General features: G+C 51.5%; 1 protein-coding gene across 11 annotated transcripts in view; it reads right to left on the reverse strand.

Annotated features, from left to right (window-relative positions):
* ELMO1 (engulfment and cell motility 1) overlaps positions 1 to 21,743 on the reverse strand; it is a 485,801-nt gene that overhangs the window by 234,910 nt on the left and 229,148 nt on the right. For all 11 annotated transcript variants that reach the window (XM_066239171.1, XM_066239176.1, XM_066239180.1 and 8 more), the window contains one exon: positions 12,218 to 12,322. In XM_066239171.1, coding sequence (XP_066095268.1) covers positions 12,218 to 12,322 — 105 coding nt within the window. The remainder of the gene's footprint in view (positions 1 to 12,217; positions 12,323 to 21,743) is intronic.

Raw genomic sequence — 21,743 nt, forward strand, 5'->3', positions numbered from 1 at the left:
AAATAGAAGTTAGTTATATGTGTCTCCATGAGTGTTTCAGTTGCTGTATAAAATGCAAGAAAAATATTGTCTTTTATTTATAACTTATACTACATTTTAGAATTTGGGGTTTTACCACTACAGGGAAACGGTTGATAAAATTAAGGTCAAGATAAAAATAAAATTACCTGACAATGTCAAACACTCCTGGGTACACCAGGTGTATTGCACAGCTCCTAAGGGGAAAGCTATTTTTACCCAATACAACGGGACACTTGGGAACATGACCACCTAAATTGTATTATCCCGATACAACGTGCCTTCTGATTTGGTAAGCAGGTTGCTAATACGGGCTAGGTTCTGGTCGCAGGAATGCAATTTAAAAACCAAAGTCAGCAGTGTCTCGTCCAAGTATCAGCATCAGCGTATCTGGGACAAAGTCATACGGGGGCACAGCCAGACAGTCGCTAGCCTGGCTTCCGTTCCAGGGTGGGCAAACAGAAGGACGGCTGCGGCCGGGGCAGTCACAGCGTTAGATGGAAACGTATTTCCACGGCTCCCTTCCCGGGGTGACTGGCGACCCAGCCAGAAGGCAGGACACCAGGGCGCACCTGGTTCAGGCACTCATTTCACAGACATCTGCCTGCCGAGCGTTCTCTGTGTGCCTGCCACCACTCTGAGCCCCGGGGCACGGCGGAGACTCAACACACATGAGCCCCTGTCCTCATGGGGTTACTACACGCTAGCACAGGTAAGAGGAACCAACATAAAGACAAACTCAGACTATCTACACAAGCATTACACTTGGAGAAAAACACAAGGGCATGAGGCAGACAAGGACCGAAGGGGTGACGTTACTACTTTACGCTTGGTGGTGAGGAAAGGCCACTCTAAGCCTACAGGAAGTGACCGAAGGAACCATGTGGCTACCGGGAAGCAGACTCCCAGGAGAGGAAGCCGGGAGCACAAGGCCCAGGGGCTGACGTGCACCCCGTATGGTGAGGGTCAACAAGGATGCTCTGCGCTGCCCTGGGTCCCCACGCAATCCGTATGTTAAAGGTGTAACACTCAGTATCTAAGAAGGTGACTGTATTAGGAGATAGAGCCTGTGCAAAGGCAATTGAGTTAAAATGAGGCCATCAGGGTGAGGTCCCTAATCCAGTGTGACCTGCGCCCTCACAAGAAGAAGGGATACCAGGGATGTGCGTGCCTACCAGGACGACCACGTGAGAACTCTCCAGGAAGGCAGCTGTCTGCAGGCCAAGGAGAGAGGCCGCAGGTGAAACCGGCCTGCTACGGGCACCTTGATCTCAGACCCCCAGACAGCAACACGAGAGAGACCACATCTACAAGAATCACAAGCCTCAGACCCCCGCTGAGGAAGGAGTCTCCCGGGGAAACACAAAGACAACAGGAGAAACCAGAACAAGGACTCAGAGATTTCAGCCTCTGAAACCTCCAGCTAGAACAAGCCGTAGTAAACACAGGCTAATTCCTAGCTGGGTACACAGAAAGCCTCCCATGACAGCACGGTGCATCTCCGTTCTGTTACCCGGTAGATCACATCCAACCCCTAACAAAAAGTGACAAGCGCCCTGGCCGGTTGGCTCAGCAGTAGAGTGTCGGCCTGGCGTGCGGGGGACCTGGGTTCGATTCCCGGCCAGGGCACATAGGAGAAGCGCCCATTTGCTTCTCCACCCCTCCCCCTCTCCTTCCTCTCTGTCTCTCTCTTTCCCTCCCGCAGCCAAGGCTCCATTGGAGCAAAGATGGTCCGGGCGCTGGGGATGGTTCCTTGGCCTCTGCCCCAGGCGCTAGAGTGGCTCTGGTCGCGACAGAGCAACGCCCCGGAGGGGCAGAGCATCGCCCCCTGGTGGGCAGAGCGTGGCCCCTGGTGGGCGTGCCGGGTGGATCCCGGTCGGGCGCATGCGGGGAGTCTGTCTGACTGTCTCTCCCCGTTTCCAGCTTCAGAAAAAAAAAAAAAAGTGACAAGCGCTGTTAGAGCAGGACGGGGTAAAGCGGCGGCGGCGGCGGGGGCGCCCCCGCATGGCCGCTCCTGAACACTGCGCAGGGAAGGTGAGAGACGCCCAATCAAGGGCGGGAGCCCAGTCAGCGAGAGCGGAAGGAGACCCTAGTCACAGAGCGGGTGTCCAGTAATTATTTCCATCACGAACACAGTGAGCTACAACAGTGGGCCAGGTGGGCTGAGAGCGCCAGCGCGGGGAAGGAACGGGAAGGTCTGACTGGGTCTGAGAGACAGACCTCAGGGCGGTGACTGTGGGCTACAGGCTGGGCTGGAACTCTCAGGAGGGGGTCGTCCCTGGGTGAGGCTGACAGTAGTTCCCCACCTGGTGACTCACAGCGGGGCTCTGGTTCCCGCTGTGTCGACTGCCTCCAGTGCATTATACAGCTTGTTTTATTTTCTTCCAAGCAATCAATGACTATGTTTTTCAAAGTCTCTCTGTGTTTTGATGTTTAAGAACAAAGAAGCAAACGAACGAACGAAAAAGAAAACCGAAACAAAAAAAACGGGGAAAACCTTCCCAGATCACCCAGCCCGTCCTGAACAACGATCTCAGCCTGAGGCCTGAAGCATTCCACCCCAGCTGTCGGCTTCCATGTCAGAAATTCTGCCTCTCAGCACAATGAGTGGATCTCATCACACGCATTCACACTCTCAAGAGGTCCTGATTATCTGGCGGCGACAGCTTGGATATTCACAATCAATGCAATTAATGCCCCTATTTTTAAAACGGGTTTAAAAAAAAAAAACGGGACAGAAAAACAAGCCTCCAAATTGTGGGCCTTGATCAAAGAAAGAATAAAAATAAAAGCCAGGAATAAAGTATTTACATGAACGGCTAGACAAAGGGGCCATTCTGAAGCCTCGGCCAGGCTGTGTGTCGGGTATGTGTTATTCTAGACTGACTCTGCTCCCCAGAAGAAAAACGTCACTCATATCAGAAAAGCCCCCCCCCCCCGCACGAAGCTTGGGTTTAACTGGCAACATGTAATTTCATTAAAAAAAAAAAAATTAGGAGCAATTGCTGCTGAAGTCGTTTCGGGGACAAGGGGAGGGGCAATCTGTTCTGTACTCTGGGAACAAAAAAAAAAAAAAAAGGTGCCGGGCCACCGAGCTTTGTTCCAACCATTTGCTTCACAGTTAAGTTTAATTACACGTTACACACTGTCCTGTAATTATGTCGCTTGGGAGACTGCCAGTTCTCCTCCCCTGGAACGTTCAAAGTTCCCTAATTTATTGTGAAGACGCAGCACTGCCTCCGTCAGCACCTTCCTTCAGAGCACGGAGGGCCTCGGGCTCCCGTTCCCTTAAACTGAGGGTGGCGGGCCGCGGGGGTCCCTGGCGGGGTCTGGCACACCGTGCAGAGGGCCTGCAGTGCTGAGGGCCCCAAGGACACGGGGCCACTGTATTATAATACAATCTGAAGGGCTTGGCTTTTCTGGTAAAGCTACAACAGGAGAATTGGAGAAGCACGCCCTCCCTGTTCCCGACGGTTGGGAGGTTGAAATGAAAGCCCTTCCTTCGCAGCCGGGGAATCAACACAGACCACAGGGTGAAGCATGGCTCGCCAGGGCCGGGCCCCAGGCCTGGGGGACAGCAGACACTGAGCACTTCAAGGTGGGCCCCGGAATGCAGCCCACAGCGGTGGACAGTCAACCAGGTGAGACCTTAGCAACCGGGGGAGGGGGAAGGGCAGGAAAGGATGTCAGCGCCTACGGAGCACATGCAGGTCGTTACATTACAACAGTGCCCGGGGGTCACCAGCGCTAGCGGCCCCCCAAGCACCAGGCAGGAGGCTTGGAGCAGCAGGACAGAATGCAACAGGGCGCCGTGGCCCCTGGTTATCTGGGGGAGAGGATGCCCGCCCTGCCTACAGGCCAGTCAATAGCCTCCCCGTGACACCGTGACAGAGGAGCGAAACCCGCCCACAGGACGCCTCCGAACGGGGGCTGCAACCTCTACGAGAGTCCACGAACCCCCGAGGGGCTTGGGCTCCGGACACTGGAAGCAGACTCCTGGGTTTTGATGTCAGCTCTGGCACTTCCTGAGCTGTGTGACCCTGGGCAGACCACCTGACCCCTCGGTGTGTCTGTCCTCTCATCTGTACAATGGACCCGGTGACAGTGCCGACGTCACAGGGGCGTTGAAAGCAAGGATTCAAAGCGTTTAGCGCCGCTGTTATAGCCAGCTCTAGGCTCGCTGTTAATGAGGCTTAGAGCAGAAAAGTTAAAAAAGTTTCCCCTAAATGGCTTTGAACTTGAGGTTCTCTGACCTCAGTGGACAGAGGGAGCTACATACTGGAAGAAGGGTCCAGAGACTGCCTTACTGTCCCTTCCCTGGGAGCGCTGAGGGGGACATCACAGTGTTTAAGCACTCAGGACACGTACAGCCCCGGGCAGGGGGCTCCTCACGCCCTGGGTCACCCCACCCCCACCCCCCAGCACTCAGTCCTCAGAGCCGCCTCAAGAACCAGACCTCCCATGTTCACTGGTGAGTTAGGGTCTCAACTGATATTTCTCCCAACTATTTTGGAAGAAAGTATTGTTGACTGCGTGTGCGTGACAAGGCGGAAGGACCCACTTAAGGGTTGTGAAACAGTGTGCTCATGCTTTTCACATCCTGCGTCCTGTGATAGATAAAATGGCTGTAACAGGAGAACTCGAGGAAACGACTCTTAGGTACACCTGGCCGTCCTGTCCCGTGACCTACGTTACTGACGTGTTACAAATTCTTGCTCTGATTTGGAATTGCGTTAGAAACACACATGTGCCCCGGCTCACAAGTGTACAAAAACTAAATTGTGATGCATCTGATTTTTAAAGGGATTTCCGTCCCTTCCCCTTTCGGGAAACTCATGATCTTCTATCACAGCGACCCGGCGTGCAAGGGTATTCCACCTGGGTGAAATGTTCATCGCAAATTACGAGGTCGGTTGAGGCGAGAGCTGCAGGGGGCAGAAACAACCACTCAGTTCCCAGAATTTTCCTTCTGCTTTGTCCCAGGCGGCCTCGGTGCTGTATCAATTGTGAAGTTAGTGGGGTAACGGCCTCGTGAGAAACACACGTTGTTCGTGACGCAGCATCAACCCGAAGAAAGAGGAGACCCATCGGAGAAGGCGCCAGGTCTGGTCTGTTCTGTTCTGCACTTGATCCAACACCAGGGCGATTCTCCGGGAAGCAGCGACCCTGTTTAAAACTGGGTCACTGGGAACGGAAGCGAGTCCTATGTGATTCTGCTACAAACACGAATAACTTAGACAACATGAAACGGGAACCCACCTGCTCGAGATACAGTGGAAAACTGCAAAGGAGTCAGGTCTCGACGGCTTGAGCAACGTGCCCAGCATGGGTCACATCTAAAACCTCAGAAGTTAACAAAAACAAAACAAAAAATCCAAAGAAGAAAAAAAAAAGAAGAAGATAAGATAAAACAAAACAAAACAAAAAACCTCCCTTCTCCCTTCCTGTGCGCGCGGTTCCAATTTCTGGTGTCTGAGAACCAGCGCCTGCCTTTCTCGGTGGCCACCTTGTCCACCGGGCCCGGCACCCGCCTGGCGGATGGGAGGTGTAGGTTAGCATTTCCCGAATGCGCCAGGAAGTGAGTAAACATGAATGCTGAGAGGGGTTTCTCTTCCTTTAGGGAGAGGCTTTTGAGCATCTAAGAAGATGAACCTTTTTTGTTTTCTGCGTGAATTGGATTTTCCTCTGAAGAAAAGATAAAAACAGTAACAGAAGCATCTCGCTTGCATGTATCTGGCTTATACTGTTGCATACTGAAACAGCTTATCTGACGTTTCTAAGGTCTGGGATTACGCACAGCATGCGTCTGTCTGTCTGGCTGTAGTGCCCAGATGGGACTGGACAACTGACAACAGGTTTTGAACGTCCCTCGACCTTCTGAAATACTTCTGTGTGTGACTCCCCCTGTCCCTCCTCTGAAGCTACGACCATGTCTGAAATCTGGAACACCTATCGGACAGATAGACCTCTGACAACAGGCTCATCTATTTCTTTAAGTGCTTTTAAATCATTTTAGTGTCAATGAAACATTGGCTAATATGGTGATATGCAGGAAAAGCACAGCCTTGGTTTTCAAAGGACGGACGGTCTAATAAAGACTGTGATGTTGCGTACGAAGCTCGTCATAAGACAGAATGGGGACGTGCTACCTCTCTGACTTTTTTTTTTTTTTTACAGAGACAGAGACAGTCAGAGAGAGGGGTAGATAGGGACATACAGACAGGAACGGAGAGAGATGAGAAGCATCAATCATCAGTTTTTTGTTGCAACACCTTAGTTGTTCGTCGATTGCTTTCTCATATGTGCCTTGACCGCGGGCCTTCAGCAGACCGAGTGACCCCTTGCTCAAACCAGCAACGTTGGGTCCAAGCTAGTGAGCTTTGCTCAAACCAGATGAGCCCGCGCTCAAGCTGGCGACCTCGGGGTCTCGAACCTGGGTCCTCCGCATCCCAGTCCGACACTCTATCCACTGCACCACCGCCTGGTCAGGCTCTCTCTGACTTTTGAGAATGGTTTCTGCTCATGCCAGATTTAGGGAGACTGTAACTGAATGCCAAATGCTTGCTTGATGGTCTCACCAACTTTCCACGTTTCCTAATCCCTCTTCATGGATTCTGCCCCCTTTCCCTCCGCGGCAAGGACAGTCCTGCTGTGTCCACCACACGCAAGCCCAGAGACAGAAGGCTACAGATTGGAAAGAGCCTGAGATTTGAAGGCCAGAGACATTGTTCCGAATTCCACCCGTTGACCAGCTGTCTGACCTAGTGGACCCCTCTGCTCCTCCCTAAGTCTCAGTTCCTGAATCTATAAAACGGTGAGAACAATGCTTATATCACGGGCTTTTCTTGAAAACGGAGCTAATTGATGGAACTTTTTTTTTTTTCCTCCGAAGTTGGAAACGGGGAGGTAGTCAGACTCCCGCATGCGCCCGACCGGGATCCACCCGGCATGCCCACCAGGGGCGTTGCTCTGTTGCATCCAGAGCCATTCTAGTGCCTGAGGCAGAGGCCACAGAGCCATCCTCAGCGCCCAGGCCAATTTTGCTCCAACAGAGCCTTGGCTGTGGGAAGAGAAGAGAGAGACAGAGAGGAAGGAGAGGGGGAGGGGTGGAGAAGCAGATGGGCGCTTCTCCTGTGTGCCCTGGCCGGGAATCGAACCCGGGACTCCTGCACGCCAGGCTGACGCTCTACCACTGAGCCAACTGGCCAGGGCGATGGAACATTTTTTAGATGTTACTCAACCCACACTAAGGACTCATCTTCTCTGGTCACATAAGAGATGAAGATGATTATCGTGAAGAAGTAACTTCACCCTGAAACCACCTTATTCATTGTTGCGTTTTTCTTAAGTATGTTTGGATGCCCCTCCGTCCACCTCGGAGCTGGCCACTGTGTGTCTGGGAGTCTTCGGTTTCCTCCTCGTGACCTCCTCCTACCGCGTGGCTGAAACTCAGCTCCGGCAGTCGCCAGCATGAGTCTTGAACTCAACGAAAACCAAATCATTTGGGTTTCTCTACAGGCCCCAGTGAATAATTCAATACACAAAAGACATCTATTCTAAAGCCAAAGGTTTCATGTCCAACGGAGCTACTAAGCTTGTCATTCCAGAAAGAGCACCATCACCACCAAAAAAAAAAAAAAAAAAAAGAAGAAGAAAAAAGAGGCACACAAACAGAAAGCCACAACCCGCTGCGCTCTGTGTCACTGCCCTGGCTCTGAAACGGGGGCAGCAGGCCATGGGAGGAGCCAGGCACCCCCCCCCCACCTGTCACAGCAGGACTGGGTGGGGATGGCTGGGCAGAGGCATCTTCAGAAGGAGTGAAAGCAATTACGCCCAGAGTAAGTAAGACCCAGAAGTCTGCAGCCGCGCGGGGACACCAGATGAGACTCCAGGCGCGGCGGGGAGCTGAGACTGGCATTCCTCCTCGCGGGCTGTGCCCGCCCGAGTGTGGGGTAATTCAATCACTTCCCCTGCTCTCGTGAGCGCACAGCTGCAGAGAACACGGGAGACACCGGGCAGCCCGTCCGCAAGCTCCCCTTCAAACACAGACCTCGGGATTTTCAGACGATGAAACATGAACTGATCGCTGGCAAGAGGCCATTTCAATGAAAGCTCAGGACACTTTCTCCTCCTGTCATTGACAAGAAACGACTGAAAATTCACACGGTGGCAGCAACCACCAGGGGATTGCCTGCGGGCCAGGGCTGATGCCCGTGGCCTTCTGACCCTGGGTGAGGAAGGTCATCCTTGCAGCTGTCAGGGAAAGTGGGTTCGAGGGTGCCAGGACACAGAGTACACAGAATGCGGTGCCCACCTGGATGAGGTCCCTGCTGCCCTTCCCTGCTGCCTGTTAGATGGGCCCAGCTGCACAGGAGTCCCACCTGCACAGAAGGGTCCGATGGCCCCACGTGAGCAGCCCTGACAGGTCCACACCACTTCATGGACCGCACCCCCATCCACCCGTTCGAGCCAGCAGTCTCCCTCTTTCTTCCTCGGAGACTGTCCCGTTCACTTTGCTCCAGAGTGCCTCGTTCGGACCGCTTCTCCCCACGTCCCCGCCCCTCCCCTAGTTCAGGGTCCCATCCTTGCTCTCTCACTTCCCAAATTTTATTTTCCCTGCGAGTCGCAGTGGCTCATATTTGCTTTCTGGCCGGAGAGTGATTTTGTTTTTTGTTTTTTTTTTCACTTTTCTAAAATAAACTCTCATCCTCTTCACGTAAAACCGGTTAGAAGTTCTTCACTGCCTCCGGGGTCAAGTCCAAACGTCATCAGATTGCTGAAAGATCCCTAATGAACCAGCCTACCATCGCCTGCCAAGCCATGGTCACCTTGAGCCCCGTTTCAGACATGTCATTATACCGTTTCAGGTTCCTGGAACGAAGCGCGTGCCTTCTGCCTGGAGCCCTCCCCCATTCGAACCCCACTCCTTCACCTGACGAACCAGCGCCATCCCGCCGGTCCTGAGTGCGGCTACCAGTTCCTCCGAGCACCTTTCCTGACCCGACCTCCGACCTCCACATCTGCGTTGATGACGCTCGCCCGCGCTCCCAATGTTCCTCCCTCCCCAGTCAAAATAGGGTGTGGCAGAGAGGGCAGCCGGTAAGCTGGCACAGGAGGCCACTGGACAGGCTGGAAAAATACCAGAGCACAGTGTTTGAGCCAATGTGAGGACGGAGGGGGCGTCCAGCGCCAAGAGGGAGTATTTGCGCGCACGTATGTGTAAGTCTGTGTGCGTGTGTGTAGTGTGCGCGCACACACTACACTTTCTTTCAAAAATCCCACCCATTGATCTGACTGGCAGAGTGCATGGTGAGGCTCTATTCAGGTGCAGAACAAGTGTTTACTGAAGGACATATAGAAATGATAGATAAGCAATGGCATTCAAACAGGAGATGTACCTGGTCAAAAAAAAAAAAAAAAAAAGAACCAAATAGGACTTTCAGTATTTAGATCACAAGTTCCCAATCCCCGTGGTATTTGCTGTCATAGTCACCACAAACCTTTCTTGCAGAGCGGCTCAGCCCTCACATACAGTGTGTCCGTAAAGTCATAGTGCACTTTTGACCAGTCACAGGAAAGCAACAAAAGACGATAGAAATGTGAAATCTGCACCAAATAAAAGGAGAACTCTCCCAGTTTCACACCTATTCAGTGCAGTTCAATGTGGACTCACACACAGATTTTTTAGGGCTCCTTAGGTAGCTATCCCGTATAGCCTCTACAGACTCGTCACTGACTGATGGCCTACCAGAACGGGGTTTCTCCACCAAACTGCCGGTTTCCCTCAACTGTTTATCTCACTGAGTCATGTTATTCCTATGTGGTGGCGCTTCATTGTAAACGCGCCGATATTCACGTTGCACTTTGGTCACAGATTCGAAATTAGGGAGCCACAGAACACACTGAACTTTCCTCTGTACCGTCCACATCTTGACTGGCATGGCCGTGGGCTGCTCCGCTGTATACACGTTGTTACGTCATCATCTACACATGCGCACATGCTGCCACATCATCTTACAGAAACTGGGAGGGTTTTCCTTTTATTTGGTGCAGATTTCACATTTCTATCGTCTTTTGTTGCTTTCCTGTGACCGGTCAAAAGTGCACCATGACTTTACGGACACATGTACATGCCCCACGCCCTCACGCATTTGTGTAAATAGCTTGAGCTCTCCGCCCGCCCAGTCAGACCCAAACTCAGGCGGATGACAGAACGCATCGGAAAAGGGACGGTTTCGAGAACATAGGGGGCGTCTCTGTTACAAGGATGTCCAGCCAATAAGAAAAAGTGCACGTGGGCCCAAAGGGCCACACTTCTCTTTACAAATAGGTTCTTCTTTTAAGTCCCTGTTAGCTGGGAAGTTCTGTCAGACTTCCATCCCGTTCTTTTCACTTGTAACGGTTTGGAGAACACAGGGAGGAAAACGGGCATCCAACATTCAGTTACTTTCTCATGAGACATATGCTGCATATGCAATTAAAAATGTATTCAGCATCAATAACCTCTAATTTTGGAAACAGGCACCCACAGACATTAATCATTAATTCTAAATTTGATGTCTACATGACTTCCCTTGCCCACGCGGCCCTCCAAGGCCGTCCGACATGCCATATTAAAAATATTAATTTACTTCCTTGAGAGCAGACCACAGTCTTAGGGGGAAAAAAAAAATCTGTGCCATAAATACGCACACATTACAAGCCAAACGAAACTTTTATGAAAAAGAAAAAAAAAACAATTTTCTTCACCAGACGCCTACATCAAACCGTCACGCTGCACACGGTGAATTTACACAGGGATGCGTGTCGGTCACTTCTCAATAAGAAAAGGAAGAAAACAATTTTCTTACAGAAGATTGCATTTTGGGCCAAGCACTTAATTTCACACTTTTTAGAGTAACCTAAAATCCTTCATATAATCAAATTACAGATAATATTTCGGTAGAGATCAAAGCTTATCGAATTGCAGAGAGGGAAGAACACATCGAGTTAAAAGAAAGGTGCCCGCAGAGTACTCAGGGGCCTGGCATGGCTTTCTCAAGGGGGGGTCTCTCTGAGGTAGGACGTTTCTCACCGTGAAGATGGTCCCGCCCTGTATGACACGCTGGGGCCAAAGCACCCCACGGAGCAGAGAGACAACCAGAGGAGCACACCCTCACCTTTCCAAAGGCCCCCAGGGCAATACCGCTCCCTTGCTCAGACAAGAAGTTCTAGCCTAGAGTGAACGGGAACTGCCCACATTTACGTCACTAGAGAACCACCGGGGGGCGAGGTCACCAATCCCAGCCTCCAGGAAGCCAGTGCCACCAGGAGGGCTCCAGAGAAACCAGGAGCCTGACAGGCTCTTCCCTGATTCTCATGTCAGCCCTCCTCTTCCCTGGTAGACAACCACTCATCCTTTCTGCGCTGAGATCTAGTGATCTTCTTCACTGCGCCCAGTCCCCAGTCCCCTGGGACCCTTGATTCACACCCTCCCTGCCCCCTCAATCCTGGATGGGTCCACCTCACCCTGAGGACGGGCGGGCGGCAGGTGGCAGCACAGACCCAGACGCCAGGGGAGCAGCCCTGGAGGGCAGACCCTCTCTGTCACTGGCCCCGCGCTCTCCCCTCTCCACCCTCACTTGGTCCTTCCCAGGGCTGCACCTCCCAGTCAGCAGGCATTTCATCCTCTGTTCCTCTGCCTAGCCCGCCAAGGACTCCACCTGGGTGACTGAGTGTCTCTTCCCCTCCCTCCTCTCCCCTTCCGCCTTTCTCTTTTATCTCCAGCACCACACTGCACAGGGCAGCCGCCCGGGCCCTTCTCAAGAAGCTGGAGAGGTCCAAGGTTCTCCGCTGACGCTGAAATCCTGCCGGTGTACGGTAGACCGTTCATTTCTCTTCCTTGTTATTTAAGTGCGAGAGCTTTGGCCACAGTGAAATATTGAAATTTTACAAAACATATTGCATCACCAAAAATAAAAAAATAAAAAGTTTCCCAGCGCTTTTAAATTGTCATCATCTGAAAAATACTTCGAGGTTCCAAGTCTTCACTTCTCGGCCCCCTGATTGATTTCCTTTGAGTTTCATTTTAACTTTGCTCAGTGCTGGAAGCCAGAAACCTGAGGCCAACGCATCTAAAGGTCGCACCTCCACACCCGTGAGTTTGAAATTCAAATTCTGTGGGGGAACCTGGCCCAGGCGGCAGGGGCGGCGAGCTTACCCGGATGTAGGCGTCCTGGTGCTGCTTGGCAAAGTAGAGCATGTTGTCCAGCGCCAGCATCCCGGGAGGGGTCTGCGTGAAGTCCATGGCGGGGTTGACGTGATTCTGCGGTTGAAACAGAAGGGCCGGTCAGGTTACCGCCTCGGCAGACGTCCCCCGCCCCCAGAGGTCTGGCTTCCCCTCCTCGAGGCCAAAGTACCACCAGGCAGACTCCAAGTAATCAAGGAGGAAGACGTTTTCCGTCTCCATAGAAACCTGTGGGGGCGGCGGTGGGGCCTTCTTTTGAAGGCTCAGCAACGCCAGCTTTCATACCTGGGGGTTAGGAAACTCAGCGGAAGATCAAAGGATAGGGTTGTTCTGAGATGTAAGGAACGCAAACGCGGCAGGAAGAAGAATGTCATGTCAATATTTCTGCTGTGAAACCCACAGCATTGGGGGAGGGAGGCCTGGGAGGGAGCCCCATCTCCGCCAGTGGCCTTTCTGCACCTTCACCCGCTCACCCTCAGGAGGGAGGGTTCTGTAGGACCACCCTGTCCATCGATTTCACGAGCCGTCCAGAGTTACCTCAACTGCACGCCTCTGGGCTCAGACACTTGATAAAAAACAGACGTCCACAGGGTCCTGACATTGGCTGATTCTCGGGGACGGGTCTGGCCTGTGGTCACCATGCCCAGCGCGGGAACCAGCAAGAGAAAGTGATGGTTACGAACACGTCCAACCAATTCTCTGCACGGTCAAGGTCACCCGGTAAACACAAGGCTCTTGTCCAGAGTCACAAACCGTTCTCCACTATTCATCGTCAAAAGTGACCACTGCTATCTGTCCTGAAGATTCATATCTAAGTGATGAATGATTTCAGAGAACTAATTTTGTTGTTGTTATTGTTAAAGAGCTGAAAAAGAAATGTTCAAACGGCGTTAACCCTCTGAGTAGTATGAACGTTCATGTACGTCCTCATGCCTCCTGACCATCCAGAGTATGATCATACATGTGTGTAAGGCAACATTTAAAAAAGGCAAACGTATGTGCTTCTTGTTTCCATAAAATGGTTATCAAACAAACATGATTTTTAATAAAACTGGAACTGGAACTAATTTCATTGTTTGGAAAAAAAAATTCACTCATGGGGGTCAGTGAGCATGAAAAAAACTCATTACTCAAAGGGTTAAAAAAAAAACCGTCTTTACCTCATAATGTAGGTAATTTGTATGAAACATCGTATTTCTGTTTTGTTCCTAAACACTTCTTCATCGGCAGCTCGGATCTCTGACTCGCCAGGGGAATTTTAGCTAACTGTAATTTTCTTCTAATTCCAGTTCAGGAAGGCCTCCCTCCTTGTTCACTTGCTCAAGGGGCACACAGCCCACACCTTTGTACATTGTTTAAGAATACATAAAAGCTGTCTTTTCCATGTTGGTGAAATTTTTGGAAAAAAAACAACGTTTTTATGAGCTAATGTGTAAAAATTACAAGCAAGCGTTGCTGCCCTCTGGCCACGGCGCACAGTGCTGAGGGCACCCCTGCCCACGGCCCTAACAGCAAAGTGGGTCAGAGTCGTGACTGCACTGTTTTCATCTAGCATTTCAGCCTGATTCATTTACTAGGATGTTGGAAAGTTCTTCCAACACCAAAGGAGCACCACTTACAGAGGGGTAGAGCGCATAAAATATATACAGTTGTGACGAAAATGCATTTCACCAGACATATCAAACACAGGGGGGGAACTTCGGCTTTAATCTGAAATCTATCGAAGTAAGAGGGTCAGGTTTGTATTCAGTAGTCGGTGGGGGGGGGGGAGAGGGGTCAAAATGCTGGAAATAAGAGAAAAGAGATTCTGTCAAAAAGGTAACTGAGGTGAGAGACTTTATAACATTTTTCTTTCTTTAGATCAGTGGTCCCCAACCTTTTTGGGGGCCACGGAGCAGTTTAATGTCAGAAAATATTTTCACAGACCGGCCTTTAGGGTGGGATGGATAAATGTATCATGTGACTGAGACAAGTGTCAAGAGTGAGTCTTAGACGGATGTAACAGAGGGAATCTGGTCATTTTTTAAAAATAAAACATCGTTCAGACTTAAATATAAATAAAACGGAAATGATGTAAGTTATTTATTCTTTCTCTGCAGATCGGTACCAAATGGCCCACGGACCGGTACCGGTCCGCGGCCCAGGGATTGGGGACCACTGCTTCAGATGACAACAGTGGAACTTCTCCCAATACACGTAAATTTATCATTTTGACTTTTACCACATTAGATTTTCATGAACACAAGTAACATTTTAAAAAGTTCATATACTGCCTGACCAGGTGGTGGCGCAGTGGATAGAACATCAGACTGGGACGCAGAGGACCAGTTTCGAAAATCTGAGGTCACTGGCTTGAGCGCGGGCTCACCAGCTTGAGTGTGGGATCATAGAGATGACACCTTGGTCGCTGGCTTGAAGTCCAAGGTCGTTGGCTTGAGCAAGGGGTCACTTGCTCTGCTGGATGGAGCCCCTCAGTCAAGGAACATATGAGAAAGCAATCAATGAACAACTGAGTTGCTGCAATAAAGAACTGATGCTTGTCATCTCTCTCCCTTCCTGTCCCTCTCTCTGTCTCTCTCCTTGTCTCTCTCTCTCTCTCTCTCTCTCTCTCTCACACACACACACACACACACACAGCTAATATTTACTGAGCACTTTCATGTCTTTCCTGTTGTTACCCAGGAAATAGTCACTATTTACTGATGAGGAAACCACAGTGCCGATAAGATTGCCACCAGTTGGATAGTCAGATGTCTTGATTTTATTTATCCATTTTGGAGGCGGGGAGAGAGAAAGGAGAGACATAGAAAGTTTCATCTCCCATATGTGCCTTGCCCGAGCGAGCCTGGGGTTTCGAACCAGTGACCTCACCGTTCCAGGGTGACACTTTATCCACTGCGCCACCACAGGTCAGGTCGATGGTTGGATGTCTTTGTTTTTAGCACACTGTCAGCATTTAGAATCTAAAGAGCCTGGGAAAAAAGTTTATTTGAGAAAAATATAAGCTAATCAGTATTAGCTGCCACCCTGCACCAGCCAGCCAGCAAAGAAGCGTGTGCCAATGGGAGAGAGAGAAGCACGACATTTATCTCAGACCTGTTCCCAGAGTTGGTCTATGAGCCTATTCCAAAAATAAATATGGAAAAAAGGAAATCAAATGCCAAAAATTAGTGTCTCTGAATCTGACGCGAACAGTCCCCGAAAGCTACGTGCTAGTGAGGTAGTCCTGGAGGAAGGTCCCCGTGACTGGAGAGTCGTCAGTCTTGTTAGAAGGAGCTCCCGGGTTCCCCCTGAAGTCCCCTTCTGTCCATCACATGCCCCCTTAGGCACTCACTGGGGCCACCAGAGAGGGCACCGCTGCTCTCGAGAGGTCTTCCAGGTAAGCAACAATATAATTTGTTTTTAGGGTTCTTTTAAAGAAACATGGAGCTATTTCTCAAGTAGTCCCAATAAAATAATGCCTGGGTCGTGCCAGGCATTCTGCAAAGCATCTTGTGTGTGCTAACTCTTTGTGTGTGTGTATTTTTCTGAAGTTAGAAGTGGGGAGGCAGAGAGACAGACTCCTGCATTCGCCCGACTGGGATCCACCCGGCGTGCCCACCAGGGGATGATGCTCTGCCCATCTGGGGCGTTGCTCCACTATTGCAGGAGCCATTCTAGCACCTGAGGTGGAGGCCATGGAGCCATCTTCAGTGGCCGGGGTCAACTTTGCTCCAATGGAGCCTTGGCTGTGGGAGGGGAAGAGAGAGACAGAGAGGAAGAAGAGGGGGAAGGGTGGAGAAGCAGATAGTCACTTCTCCTGTGTGCCCTGGCCAGGAATCAAACCCAGGACTTCCACACGCCGGGCTGACACTCTACCGCTGAGCTACCGGCCCGGGGCCCATGCTAACTCTTAATTCTCATGAAACTCCAACGAAGTCAGTTCTTTTATTATTTTCCTTTGACAAATAAAGAAACTGAGGCACAGGGAATCTGGTGGAGCTTGCCCAAAGTTTAGTGCCAGAATTTAAACTCCAGAGTCCCGACTCTTAACCAGGAACGTGTATCATCGAGCTGTTGAAGTTCACAAGGACGTGCAGCACAGCGGTCCTGCCCAGCAAAGAGGGCCTGCCCATGAGCCCCCCTTTCTAACAGAAGCCGTCATCTCCCCACCCCTCCCAGACAGAACCGGCCTCAGTCTCGCTCGTGTTCAACAAACCACTCCTGTCGTCTCTGACAAACAGGCTACTACTGCACAAAGGCCAATTAGAAAGCTGCCTTTGGTCTTCCTGGGACTGGCCCTAAAGTATGGACACCAGTGCTTTGTAGATGAAAAAATAATGACTTTGTAGGGGTGGGTGCACTCTGTTCTCTTCTCTTCTCTTCTCTTCTCTTCTCTTCTCTTCTCTCTCTTCCCTCCTTCCCTCCCGCCCTCCCTCTCTCTCTCTTAACGCTGGACACCATTTTCTCAGCTCCTCTCTCCTTGAAAACAGTCTTTCCTTTTTCTCTCTTGGTTTCAAACGCCCATGAAATAATTTTACAACCCTGGATTCTGAGACCAGGAAAACTGTGAGAGCCACACTCTGGGAGCTTGGGAAGCATTCTGTACTGTGGCAAAAACACCCTGAGAACCCAGCGAGGCCAACAACCCCCCAGCCCCCGCCTCCGTTCTTATTTATGAGACGTCCTGGATGCAGATTTATCGTCTTTCCTTGTTCTGTGATATTTTTCCACCTGTCTTGCAACAGGAGCTGCGTGCGTTTTGATAAATGGCTTGAAATGTTCCCTGGCTTTACAGCAGAGCCTGTGTGCCTCTCTTTGCACATCCTCCCGAAATGCCATTTGCCGGTTCCTGCGGGAAACGCAACTCAGTGCATCACATCAGACAGAGAGCCCTGGGCCCCTAGAGAAAGGGGGGGGGATGGCTGTCTCTCTTCCCGAGGCATCAGGGTCTTCCGCTCTGGGGAAATGACACCAACCACTGAAGACAGTGCCATTTATTTTTTTATTTTTATTTTTTTACAGGGAGCCCCCTATGTGGGGTTGGGGTGCCGAGTTCCAGAGATCCGTTTCTGTTCTGTTACCCCCATGCCCGCGTTTTAGCTGGATTATTTCAGCGACACATCCACCAAGGGCAGGTTCAAGGTCTAAGACGGGGGACCGTTCGGCCGGTTCCAGGCCCGGAGTGGACGTCAGATCTAACCCAGGCTGGCCGCCTTATTTTACAGCCGAGGAAGCCGGGCCCCTGGTGAACAGCAGTGATGCACAGACTTGAGCAGGTGTCCGGATGTCCCGGAGGGCTTCTGAAAGCCCCAACTGCCGCCTGCCTCACCCCCACCGTCCCTGACTCAGGAGGGCGGGGTGGGGTCGGACAGGCTCCATCTCTATCCGATTCCGCGGTGATGCATGCAGATGCGGCTGTCAGAGACCACACACCTCAAGGCCCACGGGAAAGGGGGGGCTGGGGAGGGGACAGACCAGCTCATCTCAGAGAACACGGTGAACATCAGCTCGCGATCTGGACCCCAGACCCGCCGTGTCTCCTGCAGCGACTACCACACCGCACCGCACAGGGTCTGACCCCCTGGCTCCAAGTTGCAAATGCGCTTTGAATAAGCGTGCTGTTCATCTTCTTGACGCCTTGTCTCTCCTCGAGGAAACAGACTCTTCTATTCAGAAAAAAAGGAATTCCAGTTTGGAAGCCTCTCACTTTTCCTAATGCTCAAATTTCTGACAAAATAATAATAATAATAATAATAATAATAATAATATGTATTAGCACCTCCACTGGGAAGGCAGGAAAAACTGTCATCAATCAGCATTTCCTGGTCCTGAATGCCTCCTGGCCGGGGAAACTGTGCCCCACAAACCTGGATGCTTTTCTCAGTGGTCCGTGGTTGTGGTTTTCAATTACCAACGTCATGCTAGTCTTTCATTAGCATGGATGACAATTAAAGGCTGATTACAATAATGCCTGCCAGGCGGCAGATCACGGGAAAGCTCCTGAGAATTCAGGAGTTAATATCTGTGCGGTACAAGCGCCCACGTTTGCTGAACAAATACAGCGTTAAGAGCAACCTTTAGAGCAAATCACACTGAGTGAGCGTTCAGTCTACGAAACGAAACGCAGTTGGATCAAGGGGAATTCCTGGAGGCCGGCAGGCTAAGGTCATTTTCTCCAAGGGGAGGCAGGTCCTTTGGGAGCTCTGTTACACTACATACCGCCCCCCCCCCCCGCACTCCTCACCTCCCCACCCAGAAGAGAGGAGCAGGTGGCCGTGTCAACAGACCCCCCGAGAAGAGCGGTTATATCCGCCTTGGACGCACCTGAAAATCCCGTAGGGGAGCTCAGAAAAACGTGGATGTCCAGGCTGCACCCCAAATCCGTTAAATGAGGGAGTCTGTGTTTGGGAACCTGAGCAACTGGGTTTTTTGTTTGTTTGCTTGTTTGTTTTGTATTTTTCTGAAGTTGGAAACGGGGAGGCAGTCAGACAGACTGGCCCCTTCACAAAATATATAATTCATTTGGTGGCACACCCAGCCCCTCCTTCCACACACAGACACAACATCCTAGAAGTAGCCTTTACAAATCTTTGGATTCTGGCCTTGGACTCTATCCAGTAAATTCAATAAAAAATCATTAGCTTACAGGAAAACAAAGGCGGCGTCCACTCAGGCCTGACCTAGAGGTGGACAGGACGGTTAAGACACCGAGGAGCAGAACAGGACCTGGGACCAGGTGGCAGGGCGCTGGGTGGGCATCGAGCCTGGCACGCAGCTGTGCGGTTCCCTCTCGCCTTCCCAGCTGCCCAAGGAGGTAAGTGCTGCTCACAAAGTCAATGTTCTCCTCCTTCTCCAGCTGAAGGTCAGAATCTGTGACTCGGACAAGGTCGCAGCGGGCAAGTGGCAGGGTCACCACATTCCATTCAGTAACTTCTTTTCCTGTTTAGGTTCCACGCTCTTTGGAGAACAAGAAGGTGGACCCCCCTCAGCAAGGGAAAGTTTAATTAGAGAAACGTACTGTCTTGTAAAAAAAAATTTTTTTTTTTTAATTCAGGAACATGTCTGTGGAATAAGGGAAATCTGGTTTATGAATAATTCATGACGGCCCAGCTTCTCCTCATTAACATTTGATTCATTTAGGTAAAGCACAGACTCAGCATAAAGGAAACATCCAGGAAGAGGCAAACAGCTTCTAAGCCATCTCACCCCCCCTGTCCCACCCCCACCCCAGGCCCCCGCCGGTACCTCCCTCTTGTCTGGCCGCTCTAACTGTCTCATTCCGTTCACCCACCTGCCACCCTCAGCCTCCCACCAGGCCCTGCATTCCCTGCAGTGGTCAGCCCACCCTAACCTTTGGGGGAACCACCCCTGGTTCAACGGAGCTCGGGGACCGTCCGCAGCTACCCACTGTCACCAAGGGACCCCCCCCCCCCAGAACCTCCCGCCGCCTAGCAGAGTCCCTGACCGTTCACACTATGAAGAGCTGAGAGAGCTGGCAACAAGCTCGAGAAGAGTCGATGTCACATGAGGGTCAGCGGGCGCGGGGACAGGTTGGCTCCGAGCCGAGTGGAGATGTTCTGAATACCAGGATGAACTTGGACGTTGTTTCTTTGGTACGCTGATGGCACAATAGTCCATACAAAGAATTACCATAAAAACGCAATTAAAAAAAAATGCCTGGGGAATAAATTCCCTTTAAAAGAACGCTGGTTATGGCTATTTATTTCTTTATGTATTTATTAAAAAGCCTTCAGCAATCATGAAACAACGCCGTCCAGGTTTATAGAGATACCTGCACTTTTCCTGCTGAGCTGAGCACAGCGGGATTCGGAAGGACCCGGGCAGCGCGGCTCACGCTCACGCCTGCCGCCCTTCCTCCCCTAACCCCAGCTCCTTTCCTCACCACCGCCTTTAGAACCCCCTTCTCCCACCTCTTGTCACCTGACAAAGGGATGTGACCAGCACCAGCCCCACGCATGGGTTTCTCGGGGTCCCTTTCATGCCCATCCCCAGGAAGAACACAGGCAAGAAGGGCCATCAAAGGACACAGAGCGCCTGGGCCACCCTCGTTCCAGGGCAGACCGCGCGAACTGTCCAACCAGCGAACTGTCCCTCTCAGCCCAGCGCGCCCCCCCTCCCCCAGGCTGCCTTTGCTAAGGGGACCACCACGGGCCTGGGAGGTGAGACCTCTCGACTTCATGATAGATCTCGGAGCTGATCCGTCCCGGCTGCTGCAGTTGGACTCACAGGAGGTCACAGGGGTGCAGGGGATTCTGGGCTACAAGCCCGTCCTCCTCCGGGACCTGGCACCGCGGGCCCTCGCGCAGAGATGGTGTGGGCGGGGCCACTCGCATCACGGGAGCCGTGCCTAGGACGCACGCAGCACCCGCTGGGTGCTAGGGCTGCCCTAAGCCAGAGGTCACTGCGGCCCAGGGGCCAAACCAGGCCCACCGTTACTGCTGTGCAGTTGGGAATTTAAAACATTTTTAGATTATTTATTTAAAAACCCAAAGGAGAAGAATCCGTGACACATGAAAATTGCATGAAATTCGAGTGTCAGTGCCCATAAAGAAAGCTTTATTAGGACACAGCCCAGCTGATGTATTTACATACCGCCTGGGGCGGCCATGCCACACGCCCTGGAGGCCTAAATCATTCACCACCTGGCCCTTCACAGAGAAAAGTGTTCAGACACCTGGTCTGAGGCTTTGCCCACAAGGCAACTCTATGAGAGAAGGGTTCACCCAAAGCTAGAAATCTCAGCTAATGGAGAAATGCCGGTGCTTTGCTCCCGGACGATACCCTAACTCTTCTGCAAATGCCCAGGGTTTTACTTCCCTGGATAAATAGTATGATGACTTTAAACCAGGCATCCCAAACTACGGCCGCGGGCCACAATGCGGCCCCCTGAGGCCATTTATCCAGCCCCCACTGCACTTCTGGAAGGGGCACCTCTTTCATTGGTGGTCAGTGAGAGGACCACTGTATTTGGCAGCCCTCCAAAGGTCTGAGGGACAGTGAACTGGTCCCCTGTGTAAAAAGTTTGGAGACCCCTGCAGTTTAAACGATCCCAAAGGCCTGACTGGACAAATTCCACATCCTGCAAATGTGATGCTGTAGGAACCTTTCCTGAGGCCTGAGCTCCCGACTCACTGCCCCACCCCGTTAGTGTCTTTGGGCCCCTTCACCACGACTGACCACAGGCAAAGCTCGGGGGGGCTGGGGGCTTGGAAATACTCAGACAGAAAGACACTGCCTGCATTTTGAATGTCAGGGGTCTGGGTGGTGGCCCTCAGCTCTTTCCTCCTCCCTTCCTTCAGGGCAGCTCTTGTCAAATGGCAAGTCTGGCTTTGAAATTTGGTGGCTGACCCTGCAGGGAAAGCCAGGCAAAAGGAGAGGCTGATGGGGCGCACCCGGGTTTGGGGTCACCCGCTAGGGTCCCACGCAATCTCCAAGATTAGTTGACGCTCTTAGGAAAGACACGTCCCCCCCTTCCGGAAGCCACGTCTTTACCAAC

Source organism: Saccopteryx bilineata, chromosome 7 (genome assembly GCF_036850765.1).
Source record: "Saccopteryx bilineata isolate mSacBil1 chromosome 7, mSacBil1_pri_phased_curated, whole genome shotgun sequence".
Classification (NCBI taxonomy): Eukaryota; Metazoa; Chordata; class Mammalia; order Chiroptera; family Emballonuridae; genus Saccopteryx; species Saccopteryx bilineata.